A 14473-nucleotide genomic window follows, 5' to 3' on the forward strand; every position below is an offset into this window, starting at 1 on the left:
CTCCTTACATGCATGCACTTGTACACACGTGCATACCTACTCCTTACTCATGTGCACTTGTACACACACGTACATACCCACTCCCATGCACCCACAGGAGCACATCCCCGAATGGAAGCTCACCAAGCCCAGAGGTCTCGAGTCCCGAACCTTTTATTGAATTGTAACCAAATGGCAGGAGTAGTAAGTGTATCATTAGCTGAATTTTACAGTGGTGTAAACACCGAGCTCCGAACAAGATCCTTAGGAGCAATCCTCAGGCAAGGATTCTTGGGTCTTTTCCCTCCCTGTTTTTCTCTTCCTCCCTGTCTCTTCTTTTCTTCCTTCCTCTTTTTTCCTCTGTGCTTGCCCCACTTCTGTTTGGTTTCCTGTGTCCCCAGTAGCAGGTAGAAAACCCTTGTACTGGATGGATGGATGCCAGCAAAATATCCAGGAGAGCTCCGGGGCACCTTGAGCCTGTGATTTTGCCAGTCCCCGGTGTCCTGGCAAATGCCTCTCTCCGTCCTGTCCTGACCTCCAGGAGAGGCAGGTAAGGCTCATAGGCGCCTGAGGCTGGCCAGGGTGCAGGTGCTGATCCACTGTAGGAGGGGAGGTGGGGCGGCGCTCCGAAGTTACTTAAATGGTGAGAGGGTCTGGGCTTTCGAGGATGGCTGTGGGGAGGGCATTGGAGGTTCCGGTGCATTCTTGAGGCTTCATTGGGACAGGAAGTGGAGAAGGTCCCTAGAGGGTCCAGCCCCACCCTGGCCAGAGCAGCTATGGGGCTCTGCAGAAGAGGACGGAGGGTTGGCCTGGGTGCCGAGTTCGCTCAGAGGCTCCTGTCTGGGCCAGAAGGGGCCCTGGCAATGATTATCACCCCCCAGGGGCACCGCAGGGGCCAACCAGTTGCTCATTCAGGATGCAGCTGGTTGGGGTCTGCTCAGACTGGGGAACTCCAGGCCTAGGACTTGGAATGAGGTGCTTCCGTAGAGTGACCCTCTTATGTAGGTGGGGGCGGATAGCCTCTGAGTGGTCTGCTCCCCTTCCTGTGCTCTGGATTCCCAGTGACCACCCCAGTGGTCAGCATGGTGCCCCAGGGGCCCTGGAGAACACTTCTGGAAGGAAGGAGGGAGGGGGAGGGAGGGAGGGAGGGAGGCCTCTTTCTTTTATTGCTAATTGGCGTTCAGAACACGTTTTCCTACGGGGGTTAGACTCAGGCACTCACCTGTTTGTCCTTGGTATGTGTGTGGGGGGGGGGGTGGGTCACATGGCCCCCATGCTCCATGGGGGCTGACCCAAGGGGGCAGCGGGGTCTGAACACCAGAAACCAAGAGCCTCATGTACCTGGGAAAGTACCGTCCAGGTAGATTGCCCCCCCCCCCCCCGGCCAGACAGGAAAGGGGGAGAGGATGCCTAAAGTGGGATGGTGGGGGGAAAAAGGGTGGGTGGGGTCTTCCAAAGGGTCAAGTATCCAGCCCCCACGGGGAGACTGAAAAGGGCCCCACATTCCTAAGACTTAAGACAGCGACCTGGGTGCTGCTGGAGGTCAGCCACTGCCCGGCCAGCTGGTGCTTAAATCCGCCTCCCCAAAGTATCTGAGAAATGGGGGTGTGAATTAAAAAGGAGATTGTCCTAAAAATCAGTTTTAAAAGATGTGCATTTCAGCGAATGGCTTAGAACGGGGCAGTGAAGTGACGGGGGTGGAGCATGGGGTGGGGGGCGGTTGATCCAGGCCGTGGGTGAGTCCTTCCCCGGGGTGGGGGGTGCATTCACGGAGGCCCTGCTTTTAAGTAACCGGGTCTGGTGCTTGGCAAGGAGGCTGCCCAGGGACGGTGCCAGATACTCCCACACGGGACTCTGTGTTGGGATGTCTTCTCTGGTGTTATCTATATGGCCTCCTGTCCTACTCCCACCCTCGAGGGTCTGCAGGGCAGATTGTATCTAGTGATGCATTCAGACAGTGTGGATACCTGCTGAATGAAAGCATGTGTGCATCAGTGAATGAATATCACCGGGGTGGGTGGGTGAAGTCAGGCACAGAATTAGAAATTCCAACCTCGAAAAGCCAGGTCAGGCACAGAATTCCAACCTCGAAAGCCCTATTGATTCCTAAAGAGTGAAAACCCTTGAAAGACATATGCACATGTTTGCACGCACACCCTCTACGTTCTTTCTCAGACTCCCTAAAGATAGCTTGTGCACAGCATTCCTAATAAATGGAAAGTCAGGTCCTATAGTATAGAAGTCCCATTTTCTCTTCTCATTTTTTGATGTTTTCCTACGAAAAGTTCCAGCAGACACAAACAGGGCAGTGAGGGGTATAACGAACCCACGGACCATTTGTTGCATCGTTCTCAAATGTTATCCGGCCGCTGTTCTCGACCCCGGGGTCTCCCTCGGGTGGGTCCTGGGTTTCAGGGCACAGTTGTGGGTGTGCAAACTCAGGGTCGGCCACCCCTGGGGTCCCGGGGTGAGGGCCCTGCGTGCGGCCACCACAGGGCAGCCAAGACGCATGGTGGGTTGGGTGTTCCAAGCCACGCGGGCAGGAACCAGAGGTGGTGAGAAGCGTGGTTGCTTCTAACAAACCCGGTGTCCTTGGGACAGCTCGTGGGCCACCCCAGCGGGCCGGAGAACAGGTGTGTGATGTGACTGGGGAGGGTACAGCTCTCCACCTGCCCAGCCGGGCCGATACACAAAAGGTGTTCCGCAGAGACTGCCCTGTTCTCCCAGGTTGCGAAGGAGGCTGACCGGGGTGGCCCAAGGTGACCGGGTCAGTGTCTCCCAGCTCCACCCACCTGGAGCTAGTGAGCACGGCGGATGTGAGCACCGTCCAGCCGGTGTGGGGGCTGGGTGGAGTGGAGGAGGGGCCCCGGGGTGGGAGAAGCCATGTTTCCCCGGCGCCACCCCAGGGCCAGGCGACGGGGATGGAGGAGCCTTGAGCTGTTAACCTTTGTTCCTAACACCCACTGTGGTCACCCCACTGGACAGCACAGCCCCTTAGATCAGCGTTTAATTTCCTTCCTCCATTGCAGCGTCCTATGGAGACACAGCTGGTGATTAAAAAAAAAAAAAAAATTTGGACTCCAACCAAAAGTATGCATTTATGTCTGTGTGGAATATATATATAATTATAATACACAATATGTAGGATACACGTTATAAGTATATATACCTATATAATTGTATATAAGACAATTTATTGTTATATAAAATATGTTCATATACAGAGAGAATTTGCATATACTTGTCTATTTTACGAGCTACATACAGTAGCTTATTTTTACAATTATTATTTTTTATTATTAATTTTTTAAGAAGATTTTATTCATTTATTTGAAAGAAAAAGAGAGAGAGAGCGCGCATGTCACAGGGGGCGGAGGTGGCCCTGCCTCCCAGCATCCGGGCAGAGGGGGTAGGAGATGGGGCGCCCCAGGAACCCAGCACACTGCAGGTGTCCCCGGGTGCCCCTGGGACTCACATGGACAAGCACGTTTAGAACAGGCGTGAAGGAGGAGGGGCTCAACCATGTCAGCAGGTGGGGGCCAGGGCAGCGCCGAACGCTGACACCTGCTGGAGAGCGCCAGGCAGGCCCCAGGCTCCTGCCCACCACGCCCCTGGGTGCCACGCCGCCTTTCCACAGGCGGAGGGGCTCCAGCCACGGGCGGGACCTCGGGCGAGCCCCTGGCCGGCGCTGCCCCCCTCTGGGCACGGCCTGTCCCATCTCGGGACCCACAAACGAGCTTGGAGCAAGTGCGTTTTGCTGCTTTAATCTGTTAGGTTACACGGTTGGTGAGCTATCGGTTATCGTTGCACCTGGCGGCCAACACTGGGGACGGGGAGCCCCGTGGGCCTCCTGGGAGAGCAGCGTGTAATGTCGGGGGGCCTCAGGGTGGCGAGGCTCTGGTGCCCAGGACCACGTCCAGCCTGTCTCCCGCGTGCGCCAGCTGGACGTCCCAGAAGCCATGCAGCTCCAGCAGCCTGCGGTACTCGGGCAGGCTGCGCTCCCGCCCCTGGGTCCGCACCAGCAGGTTCAAGGACGCGGGCAGGCTGCCCCGTGCTGGTCGCTTCTCCTCCAGGACTGTCTCAGCCACCAAGATGCCACCGCCTGCGAAGAACACAGCCAGCTGCAGTCGTGCGCAAAACTCAGCGTGGACCCCCGCTGGGGCGGCCGGTTTCGAGGGGGACGGGAGGTCGGGGCTACTTGCGCGGAGGCTGGAATGGTGCGCAAGATTCAGCGGGGAGCCCCGCTGGGGCGGCCGGTTTCGAGGGAGACGGGGGTTGGGACTCCTTGCGGGGAGGCCGGAGTGGTGCGCAAGATTCGGCAGGGAGGCCCGCTAGGGCGGCCAGTTTCAAGGGGGCACAGGAGGTCGGGACTACTTGAGGGGAGGCCGGAGTCGTGCGCAAGACTCAGTGGGGAGCCCCGCTGGGGCGGCCGGTTTCGAGGGAGACGGGCGGTCGGGACTACTTGCGGGGAGGCCGGAGTCGTGCGCAAGACGACTCAGCGGCCGGTTTCCAGGGGAACAGGAGATCGGGGCTACTTGTGTGGAGGCTGGAATGGTGCGCAAGATTCAGCGGAAGGCCTGTTGGGGCGACCGGTTTCGAGGGGGACGGGAGGTCGGGGATACTTGTGCGGAGGCTGGAGTGGTGCGCAAGATTCAGCGGGGAGCCCCGTTGGGGCGGCTGGTTTCGAGGGGGACGGGAGGTCGGGGCTACTTGCAGGGAGGCTGAGGACAGTGCCCGCCAGGCTGGGGAAGCAGAACCAGAGGGGCACAGAGACAGAAAGACATGGAGGGGAGAAGAAAACAGGGAGAAGTCTCAGGGCCCACTCTGGACGGATGCCCAGCATACGCGCACACAGCCCGAGGCTCCACTATGGATTCACCGCGTGGGGAAACAAGTCAGGAACTCTGGGTGTAGGGACCCGAGATCCCGTCAGGGAGCACGCATTCACTTTGGAAATCCCATAAGCAACCGGGAGCTCTGGAGCAGGGTTAGGACCAGCCCGCCAGTTCCAGGAACACTTGGATTACTGGTGCACAAAGCGTGAGAGCTTTAAGAACAAAGTGTGCGCGCCCCTATAGACGTCTGTCTGCGCCTCTGTTTTCCTCAAAAGCGTTCAGAAAGGATGCAAAAACCAAGCATCGGGAACCTAACACCCTTGGGATGGAAAGAAGCCCGGAAGTAGGTTATGTTTGCTTTATGTGGTGGTTCTTCAAACTGAGGCCCACGGACAAGGGGCAAGGGACACAGGAACACCACAGCAGTGACGGCAACTGGGAGAATTCTGGTGCGTCTTCTGCTGGTTCCAGGCATTTCAGTGAATAGGCAGTTAACAGAACCGGGATCTGAGCATATATGCTCGCTCTGTAGTGTATCAGTCTTTGTGTTTTTCAAAGTAACACATACGAGCCATTAATACCACTGGCTCCAGAAGACTTAGGTTAAAACGACCCACTTTCCGCTCTGTCCTGCGGACCCCAGGCTCCCCCCCCGCCCCATTCTGCCCTTGGTGCAGCTAACCACTGAACTCCCAGCTCTGGGGGTGGAGGGAAGCCCTGGTTCCTAGCGGCTGCCAGGGTCTGTGTTGTAAGGACGTGTCTCGTGGCCAATTTCAAGCTTGGCACGAATGGGCGGGTGGGCAGCATTCCTGAAAATTTACCCAGCGGTTCCAGCCAGTGGGGGAGAAGCCTCAATGACCCCGTGCACAACCCCACCCCCACCCCACTCCCTCTACAGTATAAATACTCCTTGAAACTTAATTGTCTCCCCAGGCGGGTGAGGAGTCACCCAGAGCTCAATCCCCAACCCCGTCTCCTCCCCAGGGGATACTACAGTTTTACGATTCTTTCATTCTCAGCTTTGTGAACATCCATTCTGGGCTGGGCTCTGTTCCAGGGCTTGGGAATGCGGTGGGGAAGAAACAGGCAGAAACCAGTCTTCCAGGGCCACATTCTTCGTGGTGAGCCCATGTGACATGGGTATGACCACGCTTCTCACTTACAGCATGCGTGTCCTGGGCCTGTGGCAACAAATGACCACAGACTGGTTACTTATTCTCTCCCAGCTCTGGGGACCAGAGTCGGACATCCAGGCGGGGCAGGACCACTGAGATCCAGGCGGGGCAGGACCATGCTCCCTCCAGAGGCTCCAGGGGAGGGTCCCTCCTGCCTCTTCCAGCTTCTGGGGCTCCAGGCGTCCCTGGGCTCGTGGCCATGTCCCTCCCATCTCTGCCTCCGTCCTCACGTGGCTTCTCCTCTGTGTCCGTGTCTCCTCTTGTGTCTCTTACAAGCACACCAGTCATCGGATTTAGGGCCACCCTGATCCAGGATGAGCTCATCTCAGATCCTTCACTTCACATCTGCAAAGACCCTATTTCCAAATAAGGTCCCATTCACAGGTTCCAAGTGGACATGAATTTGGGGTGGGGGGGGAAGGTTGAACAAGTCATCCTGCTACATGGACCAACAAGGATGCCTTAACTACGCTATCTTGGCCCTGAAATTTGCTCATTTAAAAGAAGTTGCTTAATTTTCTCTGCAGCTCTTGTTAACATGTTCCCAAATGCTCTGGTAGATTTGTCAACACTTTGCGATACTGTTTCCAAACCCTCCAGCATGTGACATAACTCATCTTGTGTCCGTGTCTCTTCGTGTCTAGCCCACAGGCCTCGCACCGCCCCCGTCCCTGCCTGGGCCGTCACCTGGGGCCCCCCAATGTTGTCCTGTAGTGGGAGAACCCTAGTGTCCCAGTTCCTGGGTGTCCATGTGCACTTCACTCCAGAATGTCTCCAGGAGCCTCCTAGGAATGGCAGGGGGCGGGTGGGAGGCTCACTGAGTCCACAAATGTCTACAGTACTTCTGTCTACACATGTAAACCGCTAATTTGGGAATCTATGGATTCACTTTCCCTGCTGCATTTTTTTAAGATTTATTCACTTTAGAGAGAGCAAGCGAGCGAGAGGGACAGAGAGAGACTCTCAAGCAGACTCCACGCTGACCAAGAGCCTGACTCGGCGCTCGATCCACGACCCTGAGATCATGACCTGAGCCGAAATCAAGAGTCGGATGCTCAGCGGACTGAGCCACCCAGCCCCCCTCCCTGCTGAATATATACTGTGGCCCTGCTGTCCTCACGCTGATTTTGAGGGACCCCATGTGTTTCTGATGCCCATTCCTGGTGCGTGACTCAGTTTCCACGCAGGCTCATCTCTGGGTCCCCGGGATCCTCAAATGTCAGCTTTGTATCCTATATGGGATGTGGTGGTTTCCTGGCTTCTGGCTCCTGGGGCCTTGGTTCCCTGCGGGTTGGGCGTTAGGGCTCCTGGCTGGAACCCTGAATCGTCTGGTTTTCTGTGCCGTGGCTGTAGGTCCAATCCGTCTCTGCCTTATTCTTCATTTGTAAGAACCTTCTTATTCTTTGCTCCTATGGCCACGCTCTGTGCACAGACGGACAGACTCCACCCTCTGCCTCCATGAAGCTGTTTGATGATGCTCTGTCCCACAGTCCCCACGTGTGTCTTCAAAGCCTAGATACCTGTTCACCTGTGAAGAGTGGGGGCTTGGCGCTCTTGGAGCTAGAACCCCCATGTCAGCCGGGGACAGGGGGCTTTTCTCTGGAGGATGGGAGTTGTGGGGGGGGACACAGAGCGGCCGGCACATGGAGGGGGGCCCTGGAGGAAGAGGTGGACAGGACGCATCAAAAATGTCAGCCGACTCTTGTCCAGAATAAAACGTTCCTGTGCGCCCTCCACGGGGCCCTTTGTCTGAGCCGGGAGCCACAGATAACCAGAGATGGCCTTCCTGGCTCTGCGGGGCATCAGACCCCTGCAGGGGAGGGGCTCGCGATGATGCTTAATTTTACGGGTCACGTCGGCCGGGCCACAGTGCCCAGATATGCGGTCGAGCATCATTCTGTGGGGTTCCTGGGAAGGTTCCTTCTGGATGAGATTCGCGGTTTGGTCTGCAGATTCAGAGTAAAGCAGGGGGCCCTCCGTAGCGTGGGTGGGCCTCGTCCAATCAGTTGAAGGCCTCAAGAGAAAAACAGACTGACCTGTAGGAAGAGGGAATTCTGCCTCCGGCCAGTCTTCAGCCTACACCCTCAGCATCAGCTTGTCGCTGGGTGTCCAGGTGCCTGATCCACCCTGCAGACTTTGGATGTCCCAGGCTACACAATCACATGAGCCAATTCCTGGCCATAAATCTGTGCCTCTCTCTTTCTCTATCTCTACACACACACACACTCCGTTGCACTTTACCTTTGCTTCGCTTTGTGTGCGAAATGGGATCAAACACGTGGGGCGTCTCCCGGCGCCCGCGGAGTGGAAGACAAAAGCCCCGTCGCAGTGTAGAAAAGGACCCGCGAATTGCTGTATCGTTTATGTTCCCTAAGTGCACAAGGCGGCAACGGAGATGCCTTGCAAGACACCGGGAGCACAAGACACGGGAGTGAGGGCTGTGCTTTATGGCACTGGGACCTCTGAGGGCCCGGGAAGAGGTCCCGGGGGCTGGGCGCGCCCCACTCCGCGGCCTGATGGGCACGTCGGCCCCAATTGGTTTGGACACGAAGGGCTCAGGACACCACTCGGAGAGGCCACAGCCTGTGTCCACAGAGGGACAGGGCTGGGGGAGCATGCAGGAGACTTTGGGGCCCGAGAGCATGGACGCCGTCCCTGGCTTTATGGGTCCAGGACGAGGGGACTCAGGTGAGACGTCCCCAAAGCTCCTGCCACCCTCCTGTGGATCAAGCACGTGGTCAGGGGGACGGTAAACGGTCCCCAGGGGGCAATTTGGCTGTCTCTCTGTAAATTGTTTGTTTTTCAATGAAAACGGCGTTTGCGTTTGCAAGAAGGACCCGATGGGGCACGGTCTCACCTGGCTTGCAGCTGTCCGAGACGCGGCTCAGCAACTCGTGCACTTTGTCGTCCGGCCACTCGTGCAGAATTCTGGACAGGATGTACAGTTCTGCCTCCGGTAGGCCGTCCTTGAAAAAGTCACCTGGGGTGCAAACACGGTGTCAGGAGCCCGTCAGGGACGCCGGAGCGGGTCCCGCACCTGACAGACACGGCGGGGGGGTGCCGCTCCCCAGAACCGCTGGAGCAGAAGACAGACTGCTTGTAGGGAGGGAGACTCATGTCCTGAGCCCCAAAACATGCCAGTCCGAACCCCTGGGCCCGCCAGCACGTCTGCCCTGGGGCCGGGCCACGGCGTTCACGAAATTCAGGACGGGAAGGGTTTCTTTCCCACATTTAGGGCTGCCCCCTGGAAGCTCTCCCTCACGTCTAACTCAAGGCCTTCCTGCTCCGGCTTTCGTGTAACGTCTGTTTGTGGCCTCGGTTGGGTGTAGACACCTGGAGACGCCCGTGTCTGCCATTCCACGCCCCCACCGGCCCTCCCCCGACGCTTCCAATGCCACTGACGTAGCTGCTCATGCTCCCGTTCACGTGATTTAGAGATGCACACGTGCACGCACAGAGACTCATACGCATGCACACGCACACAGACGATGCACAGATCCACGCAGACACGTACACATTTGCATGCACATCCAGACAACATACACATGTATGCACATGCACATACGTGCAGACACTCACAGACAACACACCCATGCATGTCCACGCAGAGACATACATTTGCATGCCATGCACACATTCAGCACACGTGTGTCTATGTGCACACAGACAACACAACACGCATGCAAATGCATACACGGGCACACAAACACAGACGTATACACAGGCGCACGCTGCCATGCATACAGAGGACACACGTGTACATAAAGACAACAGGCATGTGCACACATGGATGACAACACGCACGCACGCTCACCGAGACCGCACACATTTGCACGCTCGTGCACAGAGACAAACACCTCACACACAGGTATGCACGTATGCAAACACACGCATTCACAGACACACACACACACACACGGACAGACAACACGCACACACGCTCACCGAGACCGCACACATTTGCACGCTCGTGCAGAGACACAAACACCTCACACACAGGTATGCACGTATGCAAACACACGGACACACGCGGACATGCACGCCCTCTGTAGAAACAGATGAGGCCGGCCCAACACTGACTCACGGCAAAGACAAAGAAGCCCTGACCTGGCACGAAGCTGACCCGCTCGGTCTGCCGTCCTTCAGGTTGAAAGCACGGGACGTGCTCGATGACCTCCGGGAGGTCAAGCACGGTCACCTTCAGACGCGGGTACTCCCGGGTGAGCGCTCGGGCCAGGGCACCTGTGCAGCCTCCAGGAATGCAAACACAGACTTTGTGACCCGACCGCCTGGCGCCGACGAAACCCTTGCCGGTCTCCCAAATTCAACCTTGGCAGGGCCAAACTGATGGCCGAGCACACAGAGTAAGACCGGCATCGCGAACGAAAGGCAGCCGGCGGCAGAGATCTGTGCTGCCTCATGCAGACCTCGGGGCCCCTCGGGGTCAGGACCTCGCTAGCCGGTGCGCGAGCCCGTGCGGGCCCAGCGCAGATGAGCAGGGGTGGCCACAGACTCATGCAGGGAGCATCAGGGCCCAGCTGTGGGGGGCTGCACTCTTATCTCTTCTCTGGTGCAAGAATGCAGATGTGATGGCTGGCGCCACAGCGCCCACTCTGGGCCACTGGGAGGAAAGGTGTGCAGATGACAGGCAAATGAAAGCTGGCAGCTCTGGGCTCCCCCGGGACCCCAATCCCACTGGACCCCTTAAGCAGGAATCTGCTCCTCCCGTCTGCGGTCCTAGGATAAGGAGGGCTTTGGGATGGGGTAGGAACTATATGGGGCATAATTAGAGCTGAGGGGATGGGGGCTGACGGGGTCTGCGATCCTGTCCCACCCGTCAGCAGCCACCAGAAGGGGCCCTGTAGACTCTATGCGGGGGTCCCGCCCATCGCTAGAACCTCTTAACACTTGGGACTATCTGCCCAAGCCCCACCACAGCGGCTAAATTCAGGGCCTTAGGTGCTTTGTAGAGACAGAAACCCGTTTTGGACATCTCATCAGCAGATGAGGTGGGCATGACTTAACCCAAGAAACGCACGGAGCCCTTTGCACCTGACTCCTGGCAGGGGGGCTACGCACCTCCCAGGTCGCAGGCGGAGCTGAATCGGGACAGGTCGAAGGCTGTGGCCACCTGGCGTGCGGTCAGGTTGGTGAGGCCGTGCATGGCCCGCATGAACTGCAGCTTGGTCTGCTTGCTCTGAAACAGAACAGGGTTTGAGGAGAGCCACACAGAGGCCCAGGGGGTTCCTGCACCCTGGCTGGGGGCCACCGGGCGTTTCTGCAGGTAGGGAGCTCAGTAGGGCTCACGGGGCGGGGAGCATTAGGGCAGAGCTGGGCCAGGAGGGGGGTTGGGGGACAGACCCAGGCCCAGGTGGGGGGTTCTTTTGGAGCAGAGCTGGGCTTGGAGGGGGTTGGATGCAGCTGGTGTAGGGAGGGGGTGGGTGGGACGAAGGCAGCTGGGGAGGGGAGAGCTGGGTCAGGAGAGAGTCGGGCCCCGGGCAGGGGGGGTTCCTTCAGGGCAGAGCTGGGTTGGGAGGGGGTGGATGGGGCAGAGCAGGGTTGGGGGCTGGAGAGTCCTGCGAGGCACACCTGGGTGGGGGAGGGACTGGTGGAGAAGGTGGGGGTTGGGTGGGGCAGAAGCAGACTGGGGTGGGGTCCCGTGGGGGCAGGGCCGTGTCCAGCACAGCGGTGTGGGTGTGGGTTGGGGTCCAGCTCCAGTGGAATCCGCCCATCCTAATCCTAACAGATGCCCACGTCTAAGATCTGAAGTCAGTCAATGGGGACGGTCACGCTGGAGGCCCCAGACCCCCACGAAGGGTCTCCCTGGACAACAAGCAGGAGGGCGTACGGGGTGGGATCCCCCAGTGGCCCTTGCAGGCGGCACGGTGCTGCCAAGAGTCTGATCAGAAGCCAGACACAACCGCGCCTCGCCCAGCTCCCCTGTGGGGTCCACGTGTGCAGCTTCTCTGTCCCTCCTGCTCTGTTCCCGGGGACCCCGTCTGCGGCTTCCCTCTGTGTCCACCTGAGTGTGGGTCTTTCTGTGTCTCTGTCTCTGCTGGGAACGGAATGATTCTGTGTCCGACCACCCCCCCCCCAACTTCCTATGTCAAAACCTCCCCCCCATGGGGATGGTGTTAGCAGGTGGGCGTCTTGGCGGGGGGTGATGAGGTCATGAGGGTGCAGCCCCCACTGCAGAGACCCCCTGCCCCTTCCACCCGTGAGGACCTGGCGAGAAGTCAGCTGAGTATGAGCCGAGAAGCAGGGGTCCCCAGACCCCGACTCTGCATGAACCTTGACCTTGGACGTCACCTCCAGAACCGCGAGAAGGAAATGTGTGTTGTTTGTAAGCCCCGTAGTCTGTGGGGTTCTGAGACTGTCTGTCTCCGTCCCTCTCGCCCAGACTGGATACAAGCCGCGTGCTCTGGCCGGCTCAGTTCTGCATCCTGCGGAGAGCCTGGCTCAATGCCGTAGGTCTCTGCCCCAGCAAACGCTGCCTGCCAGGGAGTGAGGCTGCAGATGGCCGTGCGCACCCCAAAGCACCCATCGGGTCCCGCTCTGCAGACCCAGACTTGCGGCCGGAGGCGGAAGGCCCGACAGGACACACCGCAGTTTGCCTGTGGACCCCCAAAGGGTTCTCGAAGGGGAAAGGGGAACAAGGGAGAGACACAGGCAGGAAGTGCTTCGCAAACCGTGACTTGAGTAACAGGGTCCCTTCGATTTAACCGCAGGTAGGAAATACGGTGCATTAATTCCGTGCCGGAGCCTGGTCCTACAAACATTGTCTCCTTCTCGGGCGCTGCCTGGCCCTTACAGTCATCGGAGCCGTGAGCAGCCAGGCACCCAGCACGCCATTCCCCCGCCGTGCCCCCCCAACCCACGCCAGTCAGCCAGCCAGCGGCGGCCTCCCCAGACGATTCCTGACGTCACGGAGGCCGACATTCCGTGGTTTTGTAACAGGTTCCGGTTAACCCGCCGGCAGGAGACGGGTTCTGCACCCGTCGGTCCTTTCGCAAGCTACGTCGGTGACATGAAAACAAACGTCCGGAGTTACGGTACCTGAACGAGGTCTTCCGCCTTCCTCCCGAAAGCCGCGTTGGCTCCCTCCCGCACAGCGAGCTCCAGGTCTGTGAAGAGGTTCCAGGCGTGGTCGTTGCTGTGCATGGCCAAGCCGTGCAGAGAATACTCGCCGTCCGACGCCAGATGCAGATCTGCCAGGTCCGTGTTGCAGTAACCTGACGCGACAAGGCATCGTGGGGGCTCCTAACGGGGACACGGCAGCAGACCCCACAGCGGGGGTCTTGACATGGGGGCGGCTCCACAGGGAGACAAGCCCAGACCCAGCACGCAGGTGGACTCCTGGGTTACCCAAAGAGGTGGACATCCCCACGGGCGATCCCCCCAAAGCCCCGGGGACAGTCACCCGGCTGGGCCACGGTCCCCAGTTCTTCAATGCAATGCTAAGGGGGGATGTTGCTGTGGAGGGTGGTTTGACATCTAGAACCAGATGACCTTAGGCGATGTGGGTGGGCCCTGCCCAATCAGTCGAAGGCGTTAAGAGCAGGGATGAGGTTTTGCTGAGCAAGAAGGAATTCTGCCTCAAGACTTCAGGGCCACTGTGAATTGATTTTCAACCATCCCCCCCCCCAAGACAGCTGGATGACCCATCTCCTTGCTATACATCCGCAGGTCTATATCCCCCAGGTTCTGTTTCTCTGGAGAGCCTGGACTGGTGGGGCTCTTCCTCCCTCCATCCTCTTCACACCCAGCCGGGCTGTCTGTAGGACCTGGTCCCCAAGAGCCCCTACAGGGCACCCACATCTGGAGAATGGGAGGCTGGGGGTACAGGGGATGGTGGGGGAGACCCCTATCTCTCAACGGAAGGCCCCACCAACTGTAATCATCGGAGATAAAGAACAGCACTGCAACCATTTTAATACTTAAATGTTGTTACTTCCAAAGGGGCCTTTGGAAGAGCAGCAATGTCCCATGAGCACGTGTGGGAATGGTTCACAGGGTTTGCAAGGCACTGGCAAAAATGTGCAGGAAGAAGCTCCGAGGTGATTAAAAGTCTGGACGCCCGGAACTTTCTCTAGGTTCAATCATTATTTTTGATAGAGGAGATCATTACAATGATCTGGGTGAGGAGAAAGTTCTGCTTTCTATGCTCCAAATTGTAACCAGACGTTTGTATGACTTTTGTGCAAAGGGCAGGTTCTGGGGCCCATGCCAGCACCCCGCTTTCCTCCTTATCACAGAAGTGAAGGTGCCTCACCTGCCTGGGGTCCTCGACCCTCCCCCATCATTCCCAAGCCATCCACGGGGACCATCCATACGACCGTCTGCTCCGAGACCATGCTCCAGAGTCTGGTTCATCTCAGCAAACACATTGTTACCCACCCATCCATTCACCCATCCATCTACCTATCTATCCATCTATCCTTCCTTCCATTCATCCATCTACCTACTTACCCACCTATCCAACCA

At 58.0% G+C, this 14473-nt stretch overlaps 1 protein-coding gene across 5 annotated transcripts in view; it reads right to left on the minus strand.

Moving 5' to 3' along the window:
- Nucleotides 1-3727: 3727 nt before the first annotated feature.
- The window catches only part of ASMTL (acetylserotonin O-methyltransferase like), a 21170-nt gene continuing 10424 nt past the window's right edge, over nucleotides 3728-14473 (minus strand). For all 5 annotated transcript variants that reach the window (XM_035029640.1, XM_035029641.1, XM_035029637.1 and 2 more), the window contains 5 exons: nucleotides 13046-13221; nucleotides 11069-11186; nucleotides 10097-10240; nucleotides 8847-8969; nucleotides 3728-4081 (listed from right to left, as the gene is read on the minus strand). In XM_035029640.1, the coding sequence (XP_034885531.1) occupies nucleotides 3861-4081; nucleotides 8847-8969; nucleotides 10097-10240; nucleotides 11069-11186; nucleotides 13046-13221 (782 nt within the window). In that variant the 3' untranslated portion in view covers nucleotides 3728-3860. The remainder of the gene's footprint in view (nucleotides 4082-8846; nucleotides 8970-10096; nucleotides 10241-11068; nucleotides 11187-13045; nucleotides 13222-14473) is intronic.

This window comes from Mirounga leonina, unplaced genomic scaffold (genome assembly GCF_011800145.1).
Source record: "Mirounga leonina isolate KUSES-001 unplaced genomic scaffold, KU_Mleo_1.0 Mir_268, whole genome shotgun sequence".
In the NCBI taxonomy this organism is placed as follows: Eukaryota; Metazoa; Chordata; class Mammalia; order Carnivora; family Phocidae; genus Mirounga; species Mirounga leonina.